This window comes from Mytilus trossulus, unplaced genomic scaffold, assembly GCF_036588685.1.
Source record: "Mytilus trossulus isolate FHL-02 unplaced genomic scaffold, PNRI_Mtr1.1.1.hap1 h1tg000125l___fragment_2___debris__unscaffolded, whole genome shotgun sequence".
Classification (NCBI taxonomy): domain Eukaryota; kingdom Metazoa; phylum Mollusca; class Bivalvia; order Mytilida; family Mytilidae; genus Mytilus; species Mytilus trossulus.
This window is the reverse complement of record NW_026963299.1, coordinates 122,096-147,230: the sequence shown is the minus strand read 5'-3', so window position 1 is coordinate 147,230 and position 25,135 is coordinate 122,096. Positions and strand designations below refer to the sequence as shown.

The window sequence follows — 25,135 nt, the reverse complement described above, 5'->3', positions numbered from 1 at the left end:
GCAGCAACTCAACAACAAGTTGCCTGAATGGTCTGAAAATTTCAGGGTTTATAAATATTGACCTTAGGAACAATTTTATCCTGTCCGATTTGCTCTAAATGCTTTGCTATCAGATATAAAAGCCAAAATCTACATTTCCCCCGTATGTTCTATTTTAAGCCGTTGCGGCCATATTGTTTGGTTGGCCAAGTCACCAGACACATTTTTAAAACTAGATACCCCAATAATGATTGTGGACAAGTTTGGTTAAATTTGGCCAAATTGTTTGTAAAAGTTAACGATGATTGACGACAAGTGATGAGAAAAGCTCAATTGGCCCTTTGGGCCAGATGAGCTAAAAATATGAGTCATATTATCTGATTTAAATATTCTTGAAAGGTTGTATATCAAAAGAAAACCTCAGGTTAGGGTGTTTAGAAACACTTCAAATCATGAATGATACAGGGAAGTTTTTCAGATCCATTATACAAGAAGTTAGTATCCCTCAATTCCTAGGAAAATTATTCTTGTTACTTCTGAAGTATTAAAGATAAGGGTTTTGTTAGATGTTGATCTATTCATAGCGTAAAATTAGGTTCATTTTATGATGCAGGAGATTGTCAGCCATATTTGATGAATCCTCTGTATATAATAAATCCAATACTGTAAAACAACTAAATTTTGCAAGCAACCAAATATATGTTTATTGTTTTGATTGTGCTTTTGATAGTAAAGATCTAGTTTATATGTGTAAATTTACCTTTAATGAAGTTTTTCTCATGATCAGTAAACTCTGGAAGACGACTTCTGCTGTAATTAAGATGGAGACTTTTGTTTCCAATTTTGTACTTCATAACATCAGGATAATCTCCATTGACATAGACAGGGTTGGCATACTGGCCTAACTCAAACTGGTTCCCTATTTCTGCTGCTACTAGATCATTTGGATTATTCAAGTTTTTTGGTTCATGCCAAGCAAAATTTAAAGTTATTCCAATTTTTCCTGCAAAAGAATAAGGAATACAAAATAGAAACAAGAGTTTACACACTGAATGTCACCTTCTTTACTTACCAGCAATGTTATGTTGATAGTCCTAAAAACAAAGCTTTACTAAAACTACCACATTAACTTTAAAACAAGATCCAAGAAAACGAGGCCAAGGTCATATAAACCAAACTAGAATACAATAAGAATTGAATGATTAGGGTTACATTTAATGTTTTTCTGCAACCAGGCATAACATACATATTTTGATGATTGGGACTAAAATTAATGGGTCAAAATTTTAATGTGTCATATAATTTTAACAGTCAAAATAAGACAGGTAAATGATTCTTAATAAATGTAAAACATGTCGTACAGAATTAAGTTTAGTATATATGCATACTTTGGTTCAATAATTTCAATAGCATTAAAGATACAAAAATGTAAACTAAATAGTACAGAAAAAACCAAGCCATACCTTTTTGAGTTGGTCTAAATTCTTCATCATAGACATGGTAAGCCTTTGCATGAGCCTTGATCAAATTATGGGCTGCTACATATACTGTGGTCCCTGGTCCTTTAACTCCTGGAGCCATATCACCATCACCATACCCATGGGTGGCTACAACTCGAGGTTCATTCAGTGTTATCCAAAATTTCACCTACAATAAAGTGAGTTATCTTTTATTGTAACATACTTAAGTTAATACGCTGTTTTGTAGCTTTCTTTGAATCAATATATTATTTTTCTCACATGATATTTTACAATAGGGTATAAAAAAGTCCTTACCATTTATAACTTTAAACATGTTAAAAGGGTAAAACTTTATAGGCACGTAAGCCAGGAGTAAACTGTAACTCATGTTATCCCCATGTTTCGTATATATTTTACAACATGACAAAATACTATTTTCACATAAAATGAAGTTAATTTTTACAATGAAAGTAAAGTTACATAAATTGTTACACATTTTTTTCTAAAGGTACAAGGGGCATGTGAAAAAGATATATCTCTGTGTGTCCTCCAAAATAAAGTTAAACAAAAAAAATTATCTGAAACTCTTACAAACTCAGTTTTCAAAATTGTGTGAAATAAGAAAAAGTAATGACCAAATATTATTGATAAACTAGTTAAAAGTTCTGAGAAAATAATTTTACTAAACATAAATATACGGTCTGACAAGAATGAACCTAAAACATTAGGAACATAAAAATTTTAGGTTACAGTAGAAAGGATTCAAAAAAGCTATTCTATATTTGCACTCATAATCATGATGATGGGTTATTAAAAAAAATATTATTCAAGCTATTTTACTGTACTAAGCATTATCTTACTCTGTTTCCAAATTCTCTGAAACAAATTCTTGCATATTCAGCAAATAGGTCTGACATTGTTTCATTAGCCCATCCTCCGTACTTGTCCTGCAAGGTCTGTGGTAAGTCCCAATGGTACAGGGTAACCATAGGTGTTATACCAGCAGCTAGTATACTATCTATCAAGTTATTGTAGTAATCAACTCCCCTACGATTGAAAGATTGAGCAGTGCCGTCTGGTAAGATTCTTGGCCAGGAAATAGAGAATCTATAGTGTGTCATCTGTAAATAAAAATGTTTACATCTTAAACAGGCTAGCTGATATCCATGCAGTTGAAATTTAAAAAAAATATATAGAACTCTGTTGATATTAGAGATGGTAAAAAAGGCCATCTTGTTTATTAGAACTGTTTACATCTGCTTCTAGATGAAAGTTTATTGTAGGTGCATAAATTAGGGTTTTATGCATCTTGGTATGAAATGACCCCATAAACTAGTTTATATCCTTTCTGCTCTTATTAAACTCATTTGTGCTATATGGTGCTCATTAGTGTACAAAGGAGGTTGCTTCGCTGACTTTTTTAAAATTTATTTGTAAAGCCTTCTTAATTATTGATAATGAAATATTCCGTGGCAAACTATGCAGTTTTATCCTTTTTACTTTCTTAACCCTTTTGCCGACGAGTCCCGGTTTACCGGGATTCACGCTTCAGACAGCTGACGATGAGTCCCGTTTTACTGGGATCGGAATACTTCTTTTATATTTCCCGCTCAAACAGTGCAAACATGAGTTATCTTTCTTTGATGAATGACCAGGATGAAAGTGAAAACATGGCGCTTCCTTTTGTTGAAAACCGTGTCAAAATCAGTGGAAATTTACAGAATTTACGAGAATTTGAAATGAGGGAACATTTTTTTTGAAAGAATATGGAAGAATTGAAGCTAAACTAGTATACTTTTTTGACATAAAATGTTGTTTTGTGTACAAAAAACTTGGAATGGACATCGATCAGTGTGAGGAATTTGTACAGCCTCATAAAAATTTTGTGAATTTGATCTAGATAATGCCAAAAATTCGAAATTTGAATATTTTATGAAGAAAAAATTGTCAAAACATGAACCAAACCGTGAACATGGTGTTAGTGAATGAAATAAATACACAAATAATCATAAACAAGTTTTTATTGACATTTATTATGAAGATCTCCCACTTGAGTAATATAATAGCCAGGGAAGCCATCGTCTCAGAGTAGCTTCTGTCTGGGCAGCAATCGGTGAAAGGGTTAATATAATTGATTATAAGCTTTACAAAACAGATATAAGGGAACTTATAAGACTTTTAATGAAATTAATTTCTCTCCCACAATGCCCCAAACTGAAAATACATTATTATAGACTGTGAATTCCAATAAATAAAATTGACTATTTTCAATTCTAACATCTACGAATATATTGCATTGGCTGTCCTGATCGTACTCCCACATCATATGTTTTTTCTATGAATAAAGGACCCGACGTCATAGAATGATGACATAATAATTTAAGAATTTTACGGGAAAATACACACTTCTGATACCTAAAATCATCACAACAAGGAAACGTAAACAAACAATGTTAAAATGCGGTATAAGCCCATTTTTTTTATACATAGAAGACATATAAGTAAATTATCACTTAAATTCATCCAAATCTATCTAAATACGTTATTGTAAATAGTTTGAGCATGTCACTTATTCTGTTTGCTCAGTTATTTCGCGCCAATCTAAAAGTGCGTTAATTTATGGAAACAGCAAATATTTGTCTCCACTTAGAGCGCTTTGATCCAAAAGTATTGCTGTAATTGTCCTATTAGAATCAAAATAATTCATGGGGGCTTGGTTATATCTAGATTTTACCACAGGTTGTCCCTTTATGTCGATATTTTACCCCTCGCTATCGCTCAGGGTAAAATATTTGTCATAAAGAGCCAACCGATGGTAAAATCACTATATATTCAAACCCCCATGAATAATTTCTTTATTTTTTTTGGTGAATATTTTATTAATGTTATTTTGATCGTATTAACATAAGTCAAAAATAGCAAAGCTTCTTCCTTTTAAGGCCTATTCAGAATAGACTAACAATTAAATTTAGAAAAGTTAACAAACCTTCATATCTTTCATTAACTTGATATCTTCATGGTATTTATGATAGCTATCACAAGCTATGTCGCCTGTGGCATTGTTGTCTATTTTACCATTGTGTGAATAGGTATCCCAGATACTTAGACCTTTACCTAAAATAAACTGTATTATTAAAACAACAGTATATGAAAAACATTTCAGGGTTGTTCCAGAATAAATGTGTGGGGCACTTTTCATTTTAGCCCACCCTGAATTAAATTTTAAATGATTATTTTTCATATATGTTTAGCAATCTTTATAAAAAAAAAACAACCATCCATCATTTTTTAAAGAAGTGCCTTCAACCCACTCCCCTGCAATTAATTCTGAAACAACCCTCACATCAAAATTCATTCAATGTTTCTCTAACAAAATTAAATATGACATTCACCACTGTCCAAGCATGCACATTATTTAGACCTGGAGTTTTCTATTTTGAATTGTTTTACATTTGTGATTTTGAGGCCTTTTATATCTGAATATGCATGATGGGCTTTGCTAACTGTTGAAGGCTGTACAGTGACCTATAGCTGTTAATTTCTGTGTCATTTGGTCTCTTGTGGGGACTGTTGTTTTATCGACAATAATACTACATCTTTTTTTTATATTTATATATAAGATGTTCAAATTTACAAAAAAAATATCTTATAATGAGATGAAAACATAAATATCTATTGTCATATATATGTTCCCGACCGTATGAGTATTTGGACCGTACACGTACAGTCTGGACCGTATGCGTACTTTTAAAAAATACTCATACGGTCATACTAATAAATTATATTAAAAAGTTGGCAAAGTTAATTAGATGCATATAACAGATTAATATAACTTAACTCTCAAATTGATATAAAAAAGTTAAATTGAAAATAAACCTTTATATTTTGATGATTTTAAAAATTGAGCTAATTGAATCTGTTAATCTCTTGTATTTAGCATGTTGATCACTCAGTAAAATAATTGAATTATGATCACTAAAATTGAAAATATCGGAAGTAAATATAATGTGGGAGGACAAATGTTTTAATATATTTAGCAACTTTACAAAAAAATGCAAATACTAAGGAACATACACGAACTGCAAAAATGTATATGTAAGAATCATTAGTACGTTACTTATGGTATAGCAAGTTTAACATTGGTAAACATTTGGTTGAGAGTACCAAATTTAGGATCAAGATTTACAATTAAACAAATATTTAATTTCAATTGTTCACTTGTTAATTTCATCCGTGTAATTGTAATAATATTAATAAGTAAAACTCAAAATAAAGATTGTAATATAGTTGAATGTTAATTTGTTTAAATTTAACCCATATGATCTAATAACATGTATGGTCAGCTCGCACTGGACCATACACGTATACTCATATGGTCCGACCATACAAGTATACGTATACGGTCCGGACCGTACGCTCCAAATACTCATACGGTCTGGAACATATACATATGACAAACAATATTAACAAAATATGACACAGAAATAAACACATGGAAAATTAGGAGACTCTGCCCTCAGTTCTAATTAACATTTTTAATGAGACTAAATACAACACATACAAGAAAGATTTGGGAACATTTGTACAAAGTTTCAAGTTGATTAAACTTCAACTTCATCAAAAACTACCTCAACCAAAAACTTTAACTTGAAACAGGACAAACAGACAAACTAATGAACAGACAGACAGATGAACAAACTAACCTATTGAAGCACAGACTAGAGGACATGATGCCCCTCTACAATGGTAGGTGGGGCATACAAATAAAAAAAACAAACATTGGAAGCTAACTCTCTAACCTACGTTCTGTTCAAAGAGGTTGAGGGACTGTCATACAAATTTGAAAGAGATCTTACAAGAACATGTTAACAATATGAGTTTTGGTATCAATCCCTATGTTACTAGATTCCTGTTTTTCAGATTAAACAATAACAGCTAAAAATGCTTCCGTCTTAAATTTAATATTTTTACCATCTAAATTCCAGGCTCCTTCGACTTGGTAAGCAGCTGTGGCTGAACTCCAAGCAAAATCATCAGGGAAAGTTCCGTAATAGAAATCATCCATCATTGGTAGTTTATTTGGATCTCTGGTGTGCTTAACAGGTTCAAATGGTGGATGGTTATCTTGGTTAACAAAGCCATTGTTGATAATAAGGTTTCGATAAAAATTAGCAGATGCCTTTGGAGTTCTGGGCCTGCTTGGGTCACTAAAGTTGACATAGTGGAGACCATACCTCTCTGTATATCCTCTGGACCACTCCAAATTATCCATCAGTGACCAGGCTGTGTATCCTTTGACATTTACATCATCCAATTGAATTGCTGAAAGAAATCAAACAAGTTGGACTAACCAGCTATCACAACACTAATACAGCTACAGAAAATTATGCAGGGAATATTTATAAAATCACTGTCAAGTCATAAAATATTCATTGTAATTTGTCAACTGAATATGATTGTTGGCATATTATTTGTTCTACAACTACTTAGAAAATGAACAATTTATCAAACAGACCCTGCCAACTATCTTCATTTATAGGGGACAAGTGACGTCTTCAAAATTCAAATTTTATCTGTATTTAGTGGTAATAAGTATTGTGTTTAAGTGTCATAACATTTGGTTGAGACCATCTAAGGTTAGAGAACAGAAAACAAATTTGGGAAGTACACACAGATGAACAAAGGTTAAACTTAATGCTCCCTCAGATACACGTGGGGGACATTAAAAAACAGTCAAAACAATTACACATCTTATATTACCTTTAAGTACATTATTGATATAATTTTTAAAAAAGTATATTCTATGATCATCATGTAGACTTCCATTTTTATCAGAGATACCATTCTCTGTTATATATACAGGAACATCTCCATAGTGATTTCTTATCCAGTTCAGGGCTTTCCTTAGTCCCCATGGTGTAACCTTTAGCCAAGAAGATCCAGATCTAAAATGAGAACAAATAAGACATCATTGAGAGAAGAGCCATCTCTGTGGGACCTACTGTGAATACGATGTGGTAATTTCTTTTTTATGGATGCGCTGATAAAAGGCCCTTTTTTTAAAAAAAGTTATTACATAGTCAAGTTACCTGCTGCATGTGATTTTAGTCTTGTTATGTGCTGTGAATGATTTTGTTCTATGTTTTTTTAAGGTAAAGTGTTATATTTGGCAAAGGAAGTTGAATATACAGAATGACTCTCTAGTGTTGGTTAATATACATGTCATTTGTCAAGTATAAACTTTGAAATAATAAGTTCTCAAGATATAGACATACATGCATGTGATAGAGCAGGTAATCTGTACCACAGGATATTGGGTTGTCAACTGAAACAAAAGTTTTTGACCTTGACCTTCGACCTAGGAAGTTGTGCATTCACTATGACATATCCTCTTGTTCTAATTAATATACTACCAAGAATAAACCTTAAAATCTTAACCGTTCTCAAGATTTAAAGTGGTCAGAATCATTACCATATGTTATTCTTTATTTAAACAGTTAGTAGCTAGCCTATGATTAAATTAATCTCCCCAAAAATGAATTGTCTCCCCTTGGATATTTCAAAAGTTAACACCTGTGGTTCAGAGAAAATCTCCTAAATGGAAAACCACCAAACTTCTGTAAGTATTTCAGTCTAATCTATTTAATATCAAATTTGAGACTTTAATGTGACATATCACATTCCTTATCATGTATATTCCTTAAATATATACTGTGGATTCTTATTATTTCGTTGGATACCAATTTTTCGTGGATTTCGTGGGCACAGTCAAACCACGAAATTAAATATTCAACCAATGATAATTTTTCTATAGGTTTGTATGCAGACTTCAGCAAAACCATGAAATTAAATATCCATGAATATGCAAGTTTTTCTTAATCCACAAAAATTGGTACCCACAAAAATAAATGAATCCACAGTAATAAAAAACTAAATGTATGAAAATGTTTTTTAAAACCATTAAAACCTTACCCAAGCCATGATGGATCCTTGATAGAATTGATGTCTGTATCATGATTATAATCTACTACATAACTGGGTTTGTCTTTCATCCACACAAGATTTGCACTGTAGCAATTCAGACCAAAGAAATCAGAGGTGCCTGAAACAAAACTTAACAAATAAACAACAGAATATAAAATTATTAAACTTCCTCGTTAATTGTTGTTTTAACTCACCACTGCCAAGCTGCTGACTTAATATGAAGTCATTGAGTTCCATTCCCTATACTTAAGAAATGTGTAATGAACAATTTAAAGTTCATTTAAATACCATATTGAAAAATAAATGGAGAACATGGAGAATGTGTCCCCATGGACACAGATGATGCTGTAAAGCAAAATTATATATGGGTGAAATTTGATCTTGAGAAAATAATGTCATGGTAGTTGTTGTTATTTTTTTATCCGGAGGAAAATAATCCTTGGTTTTTTTTTTCTTTGCTGTGAAATTCTATCTGGGTAGTTAACTTATTGAATAATTATAAGAAAAATACTTCACCTTTACAAATACTATGAAATAATAATAGTGTATTATAATTAAAGCTAAAATGTTTAAAAATTGGAAAATAATTTTACAAATTATCATTGAAGAAATACTCAAGTAAATATCATTCTTTTAAAAAGAAAATAATCATAAAACATAAGAAAGAAAACCAGAAGTAATTTCAAATATCGTAATTGTGAAATAATATCATGATTAAATTAGGTAAGTGAAATATATATAAAAGTGAGTTGTTTTCTGATCTCAATACAAATATGAATTAACAAGTGAAACTGTGAGCTACTGCTCACTGATGATACCCCCGCCGCAAGTGGATAATATTAATAGTGTAAAAATATGCAAGTGTTCGGTAAACAGGAAGTTGTCGAGTGATGAATCTGAAAACGCATCACACAGTATAGCTGACTTATATAAATCCTGAAACCAAATTACAGAAAGGGTGGATGTGTAGTTCCTGAGAAAAATGTGGCGAAAGTTTCATGGGACGGACTGACTGACGGACGGACTGACGGACTGACAGACAGAGGTAGAACAGTATACCCCCTTTTTTAAAGCGGGGTATAAGCGGGGGTATATAAAGTAAAGGTTGAAATATAGTTGCATTACTACTGATAACAGTGATGGAAGAATTTGAGTATGATGATATTTTTAACTATATAAATAGTTTCATCTGGGGATAAAGATGTAGTTGTTGATTATATGGAATTCAGAAATAAAATAGCATAACAATATATTTGAACAACAGCATGATACGACCGACGCCTTGTGTGGCGAAATTGCGTCCCTGGCGAAAATGAGCACCCCACTCTATATTAAAAGTAAGATTGAAGGAAAAATTTCACTATGAAACAGATTCAGAAATATATCATATTAATACAGTGAAACCTGGGGAATCCAAACCCTGGAAAAACCGAATTTCAGTTTAAACCGAACAATTTTCAAAGTCCAGAAAAAATTCCCTATCAATTAATGTTAATCTAACCTGATAAAACCGAACCCTGTCAAAACCGAAATTCTTAACGTTTTTTGAAGGCTCGTTAGTAAATTTGTCTTTAAAAATTACCTGTCAAAATCGATCAATAGCAGTCAAAACAAAAAAAGCACTTTTAATTATTTACATGATTTAATTAAACAAACACAGAAAGACAGAGTATCCCGAGGGTATTTGAGGTTAATTTACTGCGGCGTTTTACGTTTCCGCAAATTGGCATTACTTTTCCGGGGAAAAAAGATGACGTTTGCGGAAAAAAAAGTTTACGTTTCCGCAAATAAATAACTTAATTTTCCGGAATTTTTTTTTTTGCTTTTCCGCAAATAATTGAGGAATACCTGTTGATCGAAAGCAAATCCATAATATAAAATAAATATTAAGTAAGTCAAAGGTCATCATAACATGCAAGTAAAATTCATCATTTAAGTCTATGAAAACGTATGTTCAAAAGTCAGCAGTAATCAGAAATATCTTGAAATGAGTTCATAAGTCAGTTTTGGCAGAATATTTGTAGCCAACATGCCGCTCAAAGTCCACAGTAGTACATTCGCCGTTTACAAGTGTTGTATTTTGTTCAAGAAGGAAGTCCATCTTCTCCTTTTCACATTTCCAAACAGGTGCTTTGACAGTTAGAGTTCTCATAAGATGTTGTTTGCAGTTTCAATAACACATCGATAAAAACAAAAATGTTAGGATAGCTAGCGTTAAACTGCTCGTTCAAGTTGGCATGGAAAGGCTCTGCACTATTCGTGTTTTCGTCACGAAAGCAGTATGCATTACATATTCAAGTCATTATGAACTACCTCGGGCTGGAGAGTTATTCTTCGGGTAGTACACACACCAATAAGCCGATCCAACAGTTTCGTGTAACATTCCTCGGATTTAAGTGGAAGTAACGCAAATACAAGACGAATGTAGTTACAATTTTTACATCCATGTATCGAATAAACTGAGTAGGTAGAAGAATTTCGGACAGGATTGAATGTGCCATCTATGAAAATATCAGTCATTTCATTACATAGACATACCAAGTTGATGAAACATGAAAGTATAACGATTCCCAAATCAAAAAAAATAATTGACTAATTAAAAGTGAAAATAAGTTTCAGTTTTTTTAGTGTTCAAATCTTTTTGTCTTAATGTCTCGTGAATTTCTAATCTACATTTAGGTAATTTTGGAAACTGCTTTCGCCTGTCTCTGTTTAATGACATAGCAACATTTTTCAAGTCAATATATATTCAAATATTTATAATTTACCAGGTAAATTTCCAGAAAAGTAATAAATACAAATTGCGGAAATGTAAACTTTAAATTTTCGGAAACATAGCATTGGGACTTTGAAAAATTAGCGGAAATGCAATACACCCAATTTACTGTGTCCATGTCTAAAGTGATTTTTTTGTGAAGAAAAATTGAACTGTTCAGCTACCCCCATGGCCGATAATGACAAGGAAGGAACTTTCAGATCAATTAAATGCACGTTACTCAAATAATTACGACCACAAAATTGTAACTGCCATTTTGTAGCTAAACATTTTAATTAAATAATAGTTTTAAAAGTTTTCACTTGATTAAGAAGTCATGCAACACAACAAGGTCAATGGCTTTCGATTGTTTGATTCCCTTTGGAGGCCCTATATATTTGATTCGGATGGTCCCAAAGACTTCTATTAGCTATTCAGCAACGATAAAGTCTGAGAATAAACTGGAACCCTGCTGTTGTTTCACTCTTATCGTGTGGCGAAGTATCAATCAGTCAGTTTAGTCTGAGAACTCAATTCAACTACGAAATTGTCATTTGACAGCAACTGGGAATCTGAATTAGTCAGTAAATTATAGATGAGAAAATAATTATCAAAAGCAAAATCCCTCCATGTCGGACATTGACATTGACGAGTGTGATTGACGGAGTGGCATTTGATTTATCAACAAAAATGAAGCAATACATCTATCTTCATCTAGTATCTACTTATATGTTTTCATTTACATCTAAATCAACACTAAAAAAAATTGTCGTCTGTTGTGTCACCTATAATCCCTTGTCAGTAAGTGCCAAAATTATTTTGATGTCGACTTTCGTTTACCTCTATAATCCGAACACTAGTGAATACGGAACAAAATGCAAAGTCCCGTGGGTGTTCAGTTTGGACAGGTTTAACTGTATCTTTAAAATATAAATTGCTCATAAATACCTCCCTTTGATTGATAAATTATGCAAATTTGTTCTACCTTTGTGAAACATTTTACAATTATAGTCAGGTATATATTGATTGTGAGTTACTGACATAGTAGTTAATGGGACTCTTATTTCACAAAGTTCTGTGAAATATGGTACAGAAAATGTATGTCGGTATATACTATCCGCATAACACAGATAGTTTGCACTCCTCTGGAAAAAATCTACCTGTGAATTGTGAAATAGCATATCTGGAAGAAAAATTACTGTGACAAATTATCCCCAGGATAACATAACTCAAGAAATATATCAATTTTCCATTTATAAGGGGGAATTAATTACTCTAGAAAGGTTAGAGTGACACTACCAAAATTCAAACTTTTATTTTGTTTTTGTGGTAATAAGCATTGTGTAACTTAAGTTAGAGAAGGGAAACTTCTAAAGATAGCAATTTTTCTAATAGTATTTGTAAATGGGCATAACTCTAAAACTGTTAAAGTGACTCCACCAAAATTCGATCTTGATCTGTGTTTTGTGCTAATAAGCATCATGAATTAGTTTCATAACATTGGTTTAGTCCAACTTAAGTTAGAGAACAGAAACCAATTTTGGGACGTACATACAAAGACGGACAACGATGCAACTTAATGCCCCCTCCGCTACGGCAAGGGTATAGAAATCAGATTTTGTAAAAAGAAAGCATGAGTATAACAGATCAGAAGTGTTCATATATATATATTTAACATACTTTGATAATGCAAATGTTGATATTGAAATATCAATACTTGAACATTTAAGTTGTGTAAATATTCTAAGTGAATGCACCACAGGGCTAAATATATAGCTCCTCCCATTTCAGGTCTTATACTTCCTTGGCTTTAAAATGTTTGGGGTTTGGCATTCCTGATAAAAGTCAATTCATTTCATTTTGTTTCTAGTGATGCAAATATTTGTTGGACAAATGAAAGGATGGATGTTTGTGGAAAATATAATGTGATATAATAATATAATTACTGTCCCCCATTTCCATTCTCAATTTTATGTCAAATATATTAGCATGTATCTATTATTGTAATTGTAAGCAATGAACATAAATATTGTAATCTTATAGCAATCTTAATGATTTGGGGAAATGCCGAATACACAATGATAAATACATCCCAAAATTTCTATCTTATTTTATCTTTTACCCTTCTTATTTATGAGGATGTCTGGCAAACTAGAAACCTTACACTTTAAATTATTGAAGTCTATACCTATATGTCAACAACCTATTAACTTTCATGTGTAAATTAAGATTGACAGTATTTTTACCAATCTCATTATAAATAGTTGTATTCAATTTTTAACCCGATTTTCATGACAAAAATGTCGGTTATTGATTTGGGGATGTACAGCGGGCGGTCGTTTGGGCGGCAACCAAATGTTGTCCGTGCATTAACTCATGAACCGTTCATCCAAAGCTTTTAAAATTTTAATATGTTGTTACTGACAACTAAATGAAAGTCAAGTTGAAGAATGACGATTTTGACGTTCAGGAGTTATGGTTCTTGAAAGATTGAAAAATGGCGTTTCCAGTCGTGTCCATGCATTTACGCATGAACTGTTCAACCAAAGCTTCCCAAATTTTAATATGTTGTAACTGATGACAAAATGGAGGTCTAGTTTCAGATTAACGATTTTGCCTTTTACCGTTAAGGAGTTATGGTTCTTGAAAGATTGAAAAATGGCGTTTCCATTTGTGTCCGTGCATTTACGCATAAACTGTTCAACCAAAGCTTCCCAAATTTTAATATGTTGTTATTGATGACAAAATGGAGGTCAAGTTCAAGAATGACGATTTTGACCTTGACTGTTCAGTAGTTATGGTTCTTGAAAGATTGAAAAATGGCGTTTCCAGTCGTGTCCATGCATTTACAAATGAACTGTTCAACCAAAGCTTTTCAAATTTTAATATGTTGTTACTGATGACAAAATGGAGGTCAAGTTCAATAATGTAGATTTTGACTTTTACCGTTCAGGAGTTATGGTTCTTGAAAGATACAAAAATGGTGTTTCTATTCATGTTGTTGCATTTACTCATGAACCATTCAACCTAAATTCTTTCCAATTTTAATATGTTGATACTGATGACAAAATGGAGGTCAAATTTGATATTGACAATTTTCACTTTCACCGTTCATCAGTTATGGTTCTTGTGATATTGCCAGGACACAAATAAATATTAATAAATCCAGTTAGCTGTTGTTGTGGCAGCCTCTTGTTGAACTTTTATATTATGGAAGCGTTCAAATATAAACAGTTTTACCTCTGATAATCAGGAGACCTCAATATATCATGCTGGAGGATTGAAACATGAGTAGGTGAGGAAAATTATGGGCCTCTTATTTTCAATTTTAGGAGACTAGTTAGAGATTTCATTGAATGACAAAACATGTCAAGCAATTAAAGAAGTGCCTGCATAAATCAATTTTTATGAATAAATATAGGAATTCCAACATTATTTTGTGTTAATACCTTTTATATATCTTTTTTCAGAATCACTGAATGCTGGCAGACGACTAGAACTGTAATTAAGATGTTTACTCTTATTGCCAATCTTGACCTTCATAACCTCTGGATAGTCCCCATTCACATAGACTGGATTTGCATACTGCCCTAGCCAAAACTGGTTCCCTATTTCTGAGGCTTTCAGGTCATCTGGATTATTTTTGTTCCTTGGTTCTTGCCAATCAAAGTTCAAGGTTATTCCAATTTTACCTGATAATAACAGAATATTGATGAAATTAACAAATATAAAAGATATCCTTTTAAAAGTAGAAAACAATTGTATTTTTCATATCATGCCTAATTAATATATAAAAGCATACAAATTGATGCCTTACACAAGTCACAAAATATTTTAAATTTCCTCCTTTGCCACTATCTGTTAAGAACAAGTAATAAAATTTTACATAAATAATATTAGCTTTATTATAATTCAATAATGGATTTTCTTAACTAAGGTCCATTAATTTGTTCCGTAAATATCTTTGTTGTTTTCTATTCATTTGCTGTTTTGAGGTTTTGCTATTACCATTTGATATGGGAAACCCTGTTTTGAATTTTCCTTGGAGTTCAGTATTTTTTTTAATATTTTTTTTATACATCCGTCAAAATTGTGACGGGACGTATTATGGTATACACATGTGCTGTGTCAGTCCGTCTGTTTGTCTGTCCATCCGTCCGTCCGTTTGTCTGTCCATCCGTCCGTCCGTCTGTTTGTCTGTCCGTCCGTCTGTCCGGCGTAAACATGTCGCACTGTAACTTGAGAACGACATATCCAAATTTCATGAAACTTAATATAGTTGTTTCTTATGATGGTCAAATGATCTGTATACTTTTTGTTGAAAATTAGATTTAAACTTTTTGATTTACGGCACATTGTAACAAAAACAGGGGTGTGTTTTTTCACATGTCGCACTGCATCTCAAAAACCATTCCTGATTATGGCTTAAAACTTTAAACACTTCTTAGTTATATTAATCTTAATATCTGTATACTTTTTGGTGATGATTCAAAATTTCATTTTTGAGTTATTGAGTATTTTGTAAAAAAGGGGGAGGTTTTTTTTACATGTCGCGCCATATCTCAAAATCGATTTATGATTATTGCTACAAACTTTACACATGTCTTTGTTATAATAATCTTTAGATCTGTATACTTTTTGATGATGATTCAAAATTTCATTTTTAAGTGATTGAGTATTTTGTAAAAAAAGGGGAGTTTTTTTTTACATGTTGTGCCGTATCTCTATAACAATTTATGATCATTGCTTAAAACTTTACACACTTCTTTGTTATATTGATCTAAAGATCTGTATACTTTTTAGTGATGATTCAAAATTTTATTTTTGAGTTATTGAGTATTTTGTTAAACAGGGGATTTTTTTTTTACATGTCGCGCCGTATCTCAAAAATAATTTATGATTATGGCTTAAAACTTTACACACTTCTTTGTTATATTAATCTAAAGATCTGTATACTTTTTGGTTTTGATTCAAAATTTTATTTTAGTGATATTTAGTTTTTTGTAAAAAAAAAAACCAGGGTGGGGGGTTTCCCACAGTGTCTCAAAAACTGTATAAGGTTATTGCTCAAAACTTTCTCAGAAACTATTCATGATTATTGCATATAACTTCCACATAAGACGTCTGGCATATCATGCGCTCATGGCGCAGCTGTTTATTTAAAATGTGTTTCAAAAACATAATATTCTGCATGGTCAAACAAGACCAGTGTTGACTAACAATAAGTTTTACATGTCATTCTGGCTGTTATTTAAATAAATTGATTTACCTAGAATTTAAAAAAAGAAACTGATTTATGGCCACAATAAAAACATAGTGAATTCAATATTTGAATCAGAATTTGAAGTTGAAAAGTATTATTTTCCTTTCAAATTGTCTAGTACTTCAACTTCAACACATAAGGGTATTGAGCTTTTTTTTCTTTAAAAACACTGTGTTGAAGACTGTACTTTGACCTATAATGGTTTACTTTTACAAATTCAGCAACTTGTCAGAAATAGAAAAGCTTTGGACAAACAGGAATATTTGGAACTGACAAAATACCAAGTAGTCTGATTTTTCAACAAAACCCAGTTTGGCAAAACAAGTTTCTTCTATACTACAACTAAAGCTTAAGATATAATTCATATTGCAGGTACCTTTCTGAAGAGGTCTGAATTCCTCATCATAGATATGGTAAGCTCTGGCATGTGCCTTGATAAGATTATGAGCAGCCTGATACATAAATGTTCCTGGTCCTTTTAAACCTGGTGCCATTATTGCTTCACCATAACCTTGTGTAGCAACAACACGAGGCTCATTAATTGTAATCCAGAATTTCACCTGAAATATAAAAGAAATGTTTTCAAAATCTTTCAAAATGGAACAAGTGAAACTGCGAGCTACTGCTCACTGATGATACCCCCGCCGCAAGTGGATAATATTAATAGTGTACAAATATGCAAGTGTTCGGAAAACAGGCAGTTGTCGAGTGATGAATCTGAAAACACATCACACGGTATAGCTGACTTATATAAATCCTGAAACCAAATTTCAGAAATCCTTGTATTGTAGTTCCTGAGAAAAATGCGACGAAAAATATTCATGGGACTGACAGACTGACGGACTGATGGAAGGACAGACAGAGGTAAAACAGTATACCCCCCCCCCCCTTTTTTAAAGCGGGGGTAAAAAAATCTGTATTTTTTTCTTAAAAATATCAATAATCAGTATTTTTTGTTTTCTGACATATCATACCTAAAAGTTAAAAATAATGAATTTGCCCGTAATACAAATATATTTTCTTCAAAATCTAAGTATAAGGCAGTATTTCTAGGGATAAAATCTCATGTGCTTAGCACAATCAGAACTTCAAAATGCACAACTAAATAAGCTTAATGCAAGTCTATCTGTCCTATTCACTAGTTTAATGTATGAAATTTTGAGACAGAAAAACTATTTCCATGTAAACAATATCAATACTGGACCCATTATAAGTATAACAAGCTAAAATCAAATATAAAATATTGCCCTCCATAGAAGCTAAGAAAAACTTGACAAAAATTTTGAACCCAAGAAAGACAGAGTGGAGTGGTTATTTAACATGCTTTTGTCTTTGACAAGCAGGTAATTATATAAACAAGCTTTATATGGAAAAGCAAAAAAAAGGTTTGAAATATTTTAGTTGTAATTTATTATCTTAAAATTCAAAATGTAGACTTGATAGAAAGTTATGCAGATTTAACAAGTGAAACTGTGAGCTACTGCTCACTGATGATACCCCCGCCGCAAGTGGATAATATTAATAGTGTAAAAATATGCAAGTGTTCGGTAAACAGGAAGTTGTCGAGTGATGAATCTGAAAACTCATCACACGGTATAGCTGACTTATATAAATCCTGAAACCAAATTTCAGAAATCCTTGTATTGTAGTTCCTGAGAAAAAAGTGACAAACATTTTCAACTTGGCTATCATGTGTAAAATCATACAAGTGTTCGGTAAACAGGAAGTTGTCAAGTGATCAATCTGAAAACGCATCACACAGTATAGCTGACTTAGATAAACCCTGAAACCAAATTTCAGAAATCCTTGTATTGTAGTTCCTGTGAAAAATGTGACGAAATTTTCAACTTGGCTATCAAGTGTAAAATCATACAAGTGTTCGGTTAACAGTAAGTTGTCAAGTGATCAATCTGAAAACGCATCACACAGTATAGCTGACTTAGATAAATCCTGAAACCAAATTTCAGAAATCCTTGTATTGTAGTTCCTGAGAAAAATGTGACGAAAATTTTCAACTTGGCTATCATGTGTAAAATCATACAAGTGTTCGGTAAACAGGAAGTTGTCAAGTGATCAATCTGAAAATGCATTACACGGTATAACTGACTTAGATAAACCCTGAAACCAAATTACAGAAAGGGTGGATGTGTAGTTCCTGAGAAAAATGTGACGAAAGTTTCATAGGACGGACTGACGGACTGACGGACAGACAGAGGTAAAACAGTATACCCCCTTTTTTAAAGCGGGGGTATAAATATTATACACTAAGAAAATGCCATGTTTTTTTTTTGCATTTATTACCATTTCCTCTGTGCAGATTGATTGCATATGTCATATATATTAATTTTCTGTTGTTAAAGTTGGAACATATTAAAACTCTAGCATTGAAAATAAGAGATTCTACATATACTTTTAAATATTTCAGGTTACAACTTCTCCATTTTGCAGATCCACCTACCCTATCTCCAAATTCTCTAAAGCAGACCCTAACATATTCTCCAAACAAGTCCTGCATGCTGTCACTCAGCCAGCCTTTATACTTGTCCTGTAAAGCCTGTGGCAGGTCCCAGTGATACAATGTCACCATTGGGGTGATTCCAGCTTCCAAAAGACCATCTATTAAGTTGTTGTAGTACTGAATACCAAGTTTGTTTATTGTTTTGGTGGTGCCATCTGGTAAAATTCTGGGCCAAGAGATTGAGAATCTGTAATGGGTGACCTAAAATTGGAATGTAACATTGATTATTATGATAGAAATTTAAATCCACTAAGATTACTATGTCAATGCCGATATATTTTTGAGATTTGTTCAGATATTCTGAGAAGAAAAGACTGATACATATTCATGAAATAGTTTCAGAATAGGCTTTTCTTTGATATTTTATCTACATACATTGTGATCATAAACAGCCTGATATTTATTTTGTATTATTCAAGCTCATAAATAGGCATAAACAAATATTCAATTTAAAGTTCAAATATCTGAGAAAAATTAGGCAAAAAAAGGTTTTTTCTACCAATGTTTGTATTCAATAAAAGTTGACAAACCTTCAAATCTTTCATTAACTTGATATCTTCATGGTATTTATGATAACTATCACAAGCTATGTCGCCTGTGGCATTGTTGTCTATTTTACCATTGTGTGAAAAAGTATCCCATATACTTGGTCCTTTACCTACAATAAAGCACATGTTATTATTTGCCATTGTGTGAACGAGTATCCCATATACTTAACCTAAAATAAAGCAGAGGTTATGTTTTGTGTTTGTGAGATTTAGTGAGATACTTAGTGCAAGAAATGCTAAAGGGTATTCTATAATTTTGTGCTATTTTCACATTTCTGAATCAATTTGAGAAAATTTCACTAGTGAAATAACTGTTCTCAGCAAATAATTAGTCTAATTTTAACCATGACCTCAAATTTTCTTGGTTTCTTCTGAATTTTCCTATTGTAAGGTCAGGAAATTAAACTCATAGGAGTTGTCTTAAAATTCAGGGCAGGAAGATCTTCTCTGATTAACAATTTAACCCCATATCAGATTTGCTCTCCATGATTTATTTTCAGAGATATAAGACAAAATTTACATTTTACCCCTATGTTCTATTTTTAGCAATTGCGGCCTGCTTGGTTGGTGGGCTGCATCAGCAGACACATATTTTCAACTATATACCCCAATTATAATTGTGGCCAAGTTTGATTTGGTTTCAGAGACCAGGAGATTTTTGTAAAAGCTAACGACAGACGACAAGAGGTGGAAAATGAACCAGGTAAGATAAAAAGCTTAATTTCAACTTAATTGTCAAATTACCATCTAAATTCCAAGCTCCTTCCACTTGGTAAGAAGCTGTGGCTGAACTCCAAGCGAAACCTTTCGGGAAAGTTCCATAATAGAAATCCTCCATCATTGGAAGACTGTTAGGGTCCCTTGGACGTGAAATTGTAGTATATGGAGGTCTATCATCAGGTTTGAAGAAGCCATTATCTGTAATCAAATCTCTAAAAAATCTAGCAGATGCTTTTGGTATTCTTGGTCTCTCTGGGTCACTGAAGTTGACATAATGAAGTCCAAATCTTTCTGAATAACCTTCCTTCCATTCTAAGTTATCCATCAAGGACCAAGCAGTATACCCTCTAACATCTACATCATCCAATCTAATTGCTAAAATAAAGATATGAAAAATATTTCTTCAAATATTCAGTCAACAGGTAACAGTTCAAAGGACCAATTGTTGGGGACTGTAGAAATCGAGTTTTTGTTATGATTACTTTGGAAGAAATTAAAAAGAACACTATAAGACTTTGTAACATGATATAAAGATGGAGGTTGAATATGTAAATTAGTCCAGGCATAAATTGTGTGACTAATAAACTGCTGCCCCATGAGTGCATGATACACCTGTTGTCTTGTGAAAAAAACCCATAATAAATGTTTTTGGATTAACACAGAGAATTTATGAATTTATGCTAAGTATATTCTGACTCATTCCTTATTCCTGCACAATAGGAAGTTTATATAAAAGACAGAAAAAAATGCTCACAACATGTTTTTTATGTTTTTACCAATGATTGTGTTTACCAAAAAGCTTAATAAAAATTCAATACCTCAAAAATTAAATAAAGAATCATCATGAAAAAGTATACCAATCTTTAGATTAATATAACTCAGAAGTGTGTAAAGTTTTAAGCAATAATCATATATGGTCTTTGAGATATGGGGACATGTGCTCACACTTCTGTTTTAGCTACACAAAGTTCCTGGATAACTAAAAAAAAATTCAATCATATCTTATTTTCACAAAAAAGTATATAGATCATCATAAGAAACAACTATCTTAGGTTTCATGAAATTTGGATAAGTCGTTCTCAAGTTATGGTGCAACCTATTTACGACAGACAGACAGACAAATTTTGACAGGCGTATAAAAAGTCTTATAAGAGGAGCTTAATAAAGGTTTCTCATAATACTTGAAAAAGGTCAATATATCTGGTAAAATCTACAAAAAACAAATAAATTATGTAAAAAATTCAAAACTATTCAATACAAAATACTTTTTATCACAAGATCTGTTCTAGATTCTTGTTTTTGTAAACTTTTGAATTATTTTATTTATAATTCTTTATTTGGTATTTCTTCATCTCATACAATATTTACATGCATTTTTTCTACCAAAGAAGAATACAACCTTTTGAATTATTGTTTAATAATTATGAAATTCCAAATCAGATAAAATTTGTCCAAATTGAAAAGGGAGTCTTCATGGGGGAAAAAAGCATTGTGAATCAATGAAATGTTTCCAAACATGTGGATTTTTATAAAGTTGAACAACATGCAAGATAGAAACTGGCCTTACCATACCTGTCAACTGACCCGTATTCTGCGGGTGTGACCCGAGATTTTCACAATTCTGAGGAATTACCCCGAACACCCGCCGGGTCATTGAAATAACCTGGGAATTCCGAAAATGACCCGATTTCACCCGTATTTCTAAGCCTTGAGATTGATTTCATAAGTAATATTTCTTTGAAATACCGGCAAATTCGTAATTCTTCCATGAACAGGAAGATCATCTAGCTATTTAAACTGTCAAATTAAGTAACCCATTAAGTGCATGGCTTCACTTGACAGCTTTGGTGTCAAACACACTGTTAATTAACACCAATTACTTTAGCTTTAGGTCGTAAAATTGCACTATTCAGCATTCGTTTACAAACATATTTCAACTAGACAGTTACTTCCCCTTATTTGTCACCATTCAAAATTATTCCTTATATTTACGTTTTATGTGTGAAAAAGATAAAAATAAATATGAATATAAAATTCAAATACATATTGAAAAATAACTTTTCATTATTTTTATACCTTTATACAATATTTTTTTTAAAATTGAAAATTATTTTTTACATTTATACTTCCTTTAACTGTGTTACTTTATTTTATGATAGTCTAATTTTCTAATAATTTAGTGATGTATGATTAAAATAAACATAACCAGTATCTCTAACATTTTCAAAATATTACATTTGAAGAATAAATTCTTGTATAAACAACATAAGACGGTTAAACAAACTTATAAAAATCCTAATAAGTGCAATGAAATAATAATTAATAGGATTTAAAATGACTTAACCAAGTGAACATGCATTGATGTTTTGGTATCTTTGGTATATACATTATAAGAAAATGTACCATAAATACTGAAATTCAGCTTGAAAAAGTTTGTATGCGTTATGACCTGAGATTTGATTCTTCAATGCAGGTCATGACCTGCATTTTCATAGTCACAGGTTGACAGGTATGCCTTACTGTATATACTACAAACAAAATAAAGTATACTATTTGGAAATTAGTATGGCACTCATTATCACTGAACTAGTATATATTTGTTTAGGGGCCAGCTGAAGGACGCCCTCGGGTGCAGGAATTTCTTGTTACATTGAAGACCTGTTGGTGACCTTCTGCTGTTGCTTTTTTCTATGGTCGGGTTGTTGTCTCTTTGATACATTCCCCATTTCCATTCTCAATTTTAGTTACATTCTGAAGCCAGATATGACTGTTTTGGGTTATATAACAAAAGTTTTCATTTGATGTTTAAACCAAAATGTCTAAAATTTGTTACAAGAACAGCCAAGGAACTGGATATTTATGAGAATTAGAATCCCATAAAATAGTTAGAAATCAATAATATATCAAATATGTCTTACCTTTCAAGATATTATTTATATAATGTTTATAATAATATATTCTGTGATCATCTTGAAGACTGCCATTTTTGTCTGACACTCCATTTTCAGTGATATAAATAGGAGCTTTGCCATACTTGTTCCTGATCCAGGTCAAAGCTTTCCTTAGACCCCAAGGGGTGACCTTCAACCATGAAGATCCAGATCTAAAATACACATGAACAAATCATTAAATTGTTGGATTCTCATTTGTAATTGTACTGTTCCGTAGGTACTGTGAACCATGAATTTAAGAGTTAACTTAATACAAATTTTGTATTGGTTTACATTAAGTATTCAAAAGAGAAAAAAATAAGTTTCAACAGCTGCAGACATGTTTTAAACAGTTTTCCCTAAATTCACAAAGTCGGTACCAAGAAAAATACATGAATTCACAGTATTTAAACTAACAAACATTTGAAATATGAATTTTATAAAAGTAGAAGTTATCTCATACTTGTAATGAAATTGAACACACAAATTGATATTAAGCAAGTGAAAAATATCTCCCATTCAAACATGGAAGGTTATATTTATCTCCCTTTATCCTATAAAAGAGACATCATTTATCATGAAAAACAAGAGTGCTCACGCTGAAATGTCTTGCCTTCTTTACCAATCATTGATATTATGTTGATAGTCCTAAATATAAAACTTTATTACAACTGTCAAACATAAATTTAACATTAACCAAGAAAACTAAACATTGACCAATGAACCATGAAAATGAGGTCAAGGTCAGATGAACCATGCCAGGCAGGCATGCACAGCTAACAATTCTTCCATACAACAAATATAGTTGACCTATTGCTTATAGTTCAAGAAAAACAGACCAAAACACAAAAATGTAACACTGAGCAATGAACCGTGAAAAAGAGGTCAAGGTCAAATGAAACCTGCGTGGCTGACATATAGATCATGAAATATTTCCATACACCCAATATAGTTGACCTATTGCATATAGTATTAGAAAAAAAGACCAAATCTCAAAAATCTAACTTTGACCACTGATCCATCAAAATAAAGTCAAGGTCAGATGACACCTGCCAGCTAGACATGTACAACTTACAATCATTCTATACAACATATATAGTAGACCTATTGCATACAGTATAAGAAAAACAGACCAAAACACAAAAACTTAACTATAGATATAGGAAGATGTGGTGTGAGTGCCAATGAGACAACTCTCCATCCAAATAACAATTTAAAAAGTATTTAAGTACGGCCTTCAACACGGAGCCTTGGCTCACACAGAACAACAAGCTATAAAGGGCCCCAAAATTACTAGTGTAAAACCATTCAAACGGGAAAACCAACGGTCTAATCTATATAAACAAAACGAGAAACGAGAAACACGTATATATTACATAAACAAACGACAACTACTGTACATCAGATTCCTGACTTAGGACAGGTGCAAACATTTGCAGCGGGATTAAACGTTTTAATGGGCCCAAACCTTCTCCCTTTTTCTGAAACAATAGCATAACATCACAACATATAAAAACATACGATAAAATATCAATAAGCAGACTTAACTCAATCAAAAAACCACTAAACCATGAAAATGAGGTCAAGGTCAAGGCCAGTTGGACGTATACATCACAAAGTCCTTCCATACACCGAATATACAAGACCTATTGCTTATAGTATCTGAGATATTGACTTGACCACAAAAACTTAACCTTGTTCACTGATCCATGAAATGAGGTTGAGGTCAAGTGAAAACTGTCTGACAGACATGAGGACCTTGCAAGGTAATATACCAAATATAGTTATCCTATTGCTTATAATAAGAGAGAATTTAACATTACAAAAAATCTTAACTTTTTTTTCAAGTAGTCACTGAACCATGAAAATGAGGTCAAGGACATTGGGCATGTGACTGACGAAAACTGCGTAACATGAGGCATCTATATACAAAGTATGAAGAATCCATGTCATCCACCTTCTAATATATAAAGCTTTT

General features: G+C 32.1%; 1 protein-coding gene across 1 annotated transcript in view; it reads right to left on the bottom strand.

Moving 5' to 3' along the window:
- The window catches only part of LOC134700154 (uncharacterized), a 106,008-nt gene that overhangs the window by 3,450 nt on the left and 77,423 nt on the right, over nt 1-25,135 (bottom strand). The window contains exons 42-54 of the mRNA XM_063561518.1: nt 23,146-23,330; nt 20,252-20,602; nt 19,490-19,617; nt 18,900-19,160; nt 16,818-17,001; nt 14,628-14,870; nt 8,412-8,541; nt 7,200-7,384; nt 6,411-6,761; nt 4,426-4,553; nt 2,300-2,560; nt 1,443-1,626; nt 740-982 (exon numbers count right to left, since the gene is read on the bottom strand). Coding sequence (XP_063417588.1) covers nt 740-982; nt 1,443-1,626; nt 2,300-2,560; nt 4,426-4,553; nt 6,411-6,761; nt 7,200-7,384; nt 8,412-8,541; nt 14,628-14,870; nt 16,818-17,001; nt 18,900-19,160; nt 19,490-19,617; nt 20,252-20,602; nt 23,146-23,330 — 2,834 coding nt within the window. The remainder of the gene's footprint in view (nt 1-739; nt 983-1,442; nt 1,627-2,299; nt 2,561-4,425; nt 4,554-6,410; nt 6,762-7,199; nt 7,385-8,411; nt 8,542-14,627; nt 14,871-16,817; nt 17,002-18,899; nt 19,161-19,489; nt 19,618-20,251; nt 20,603-23,145; nt 23,331-25,135) is intronic.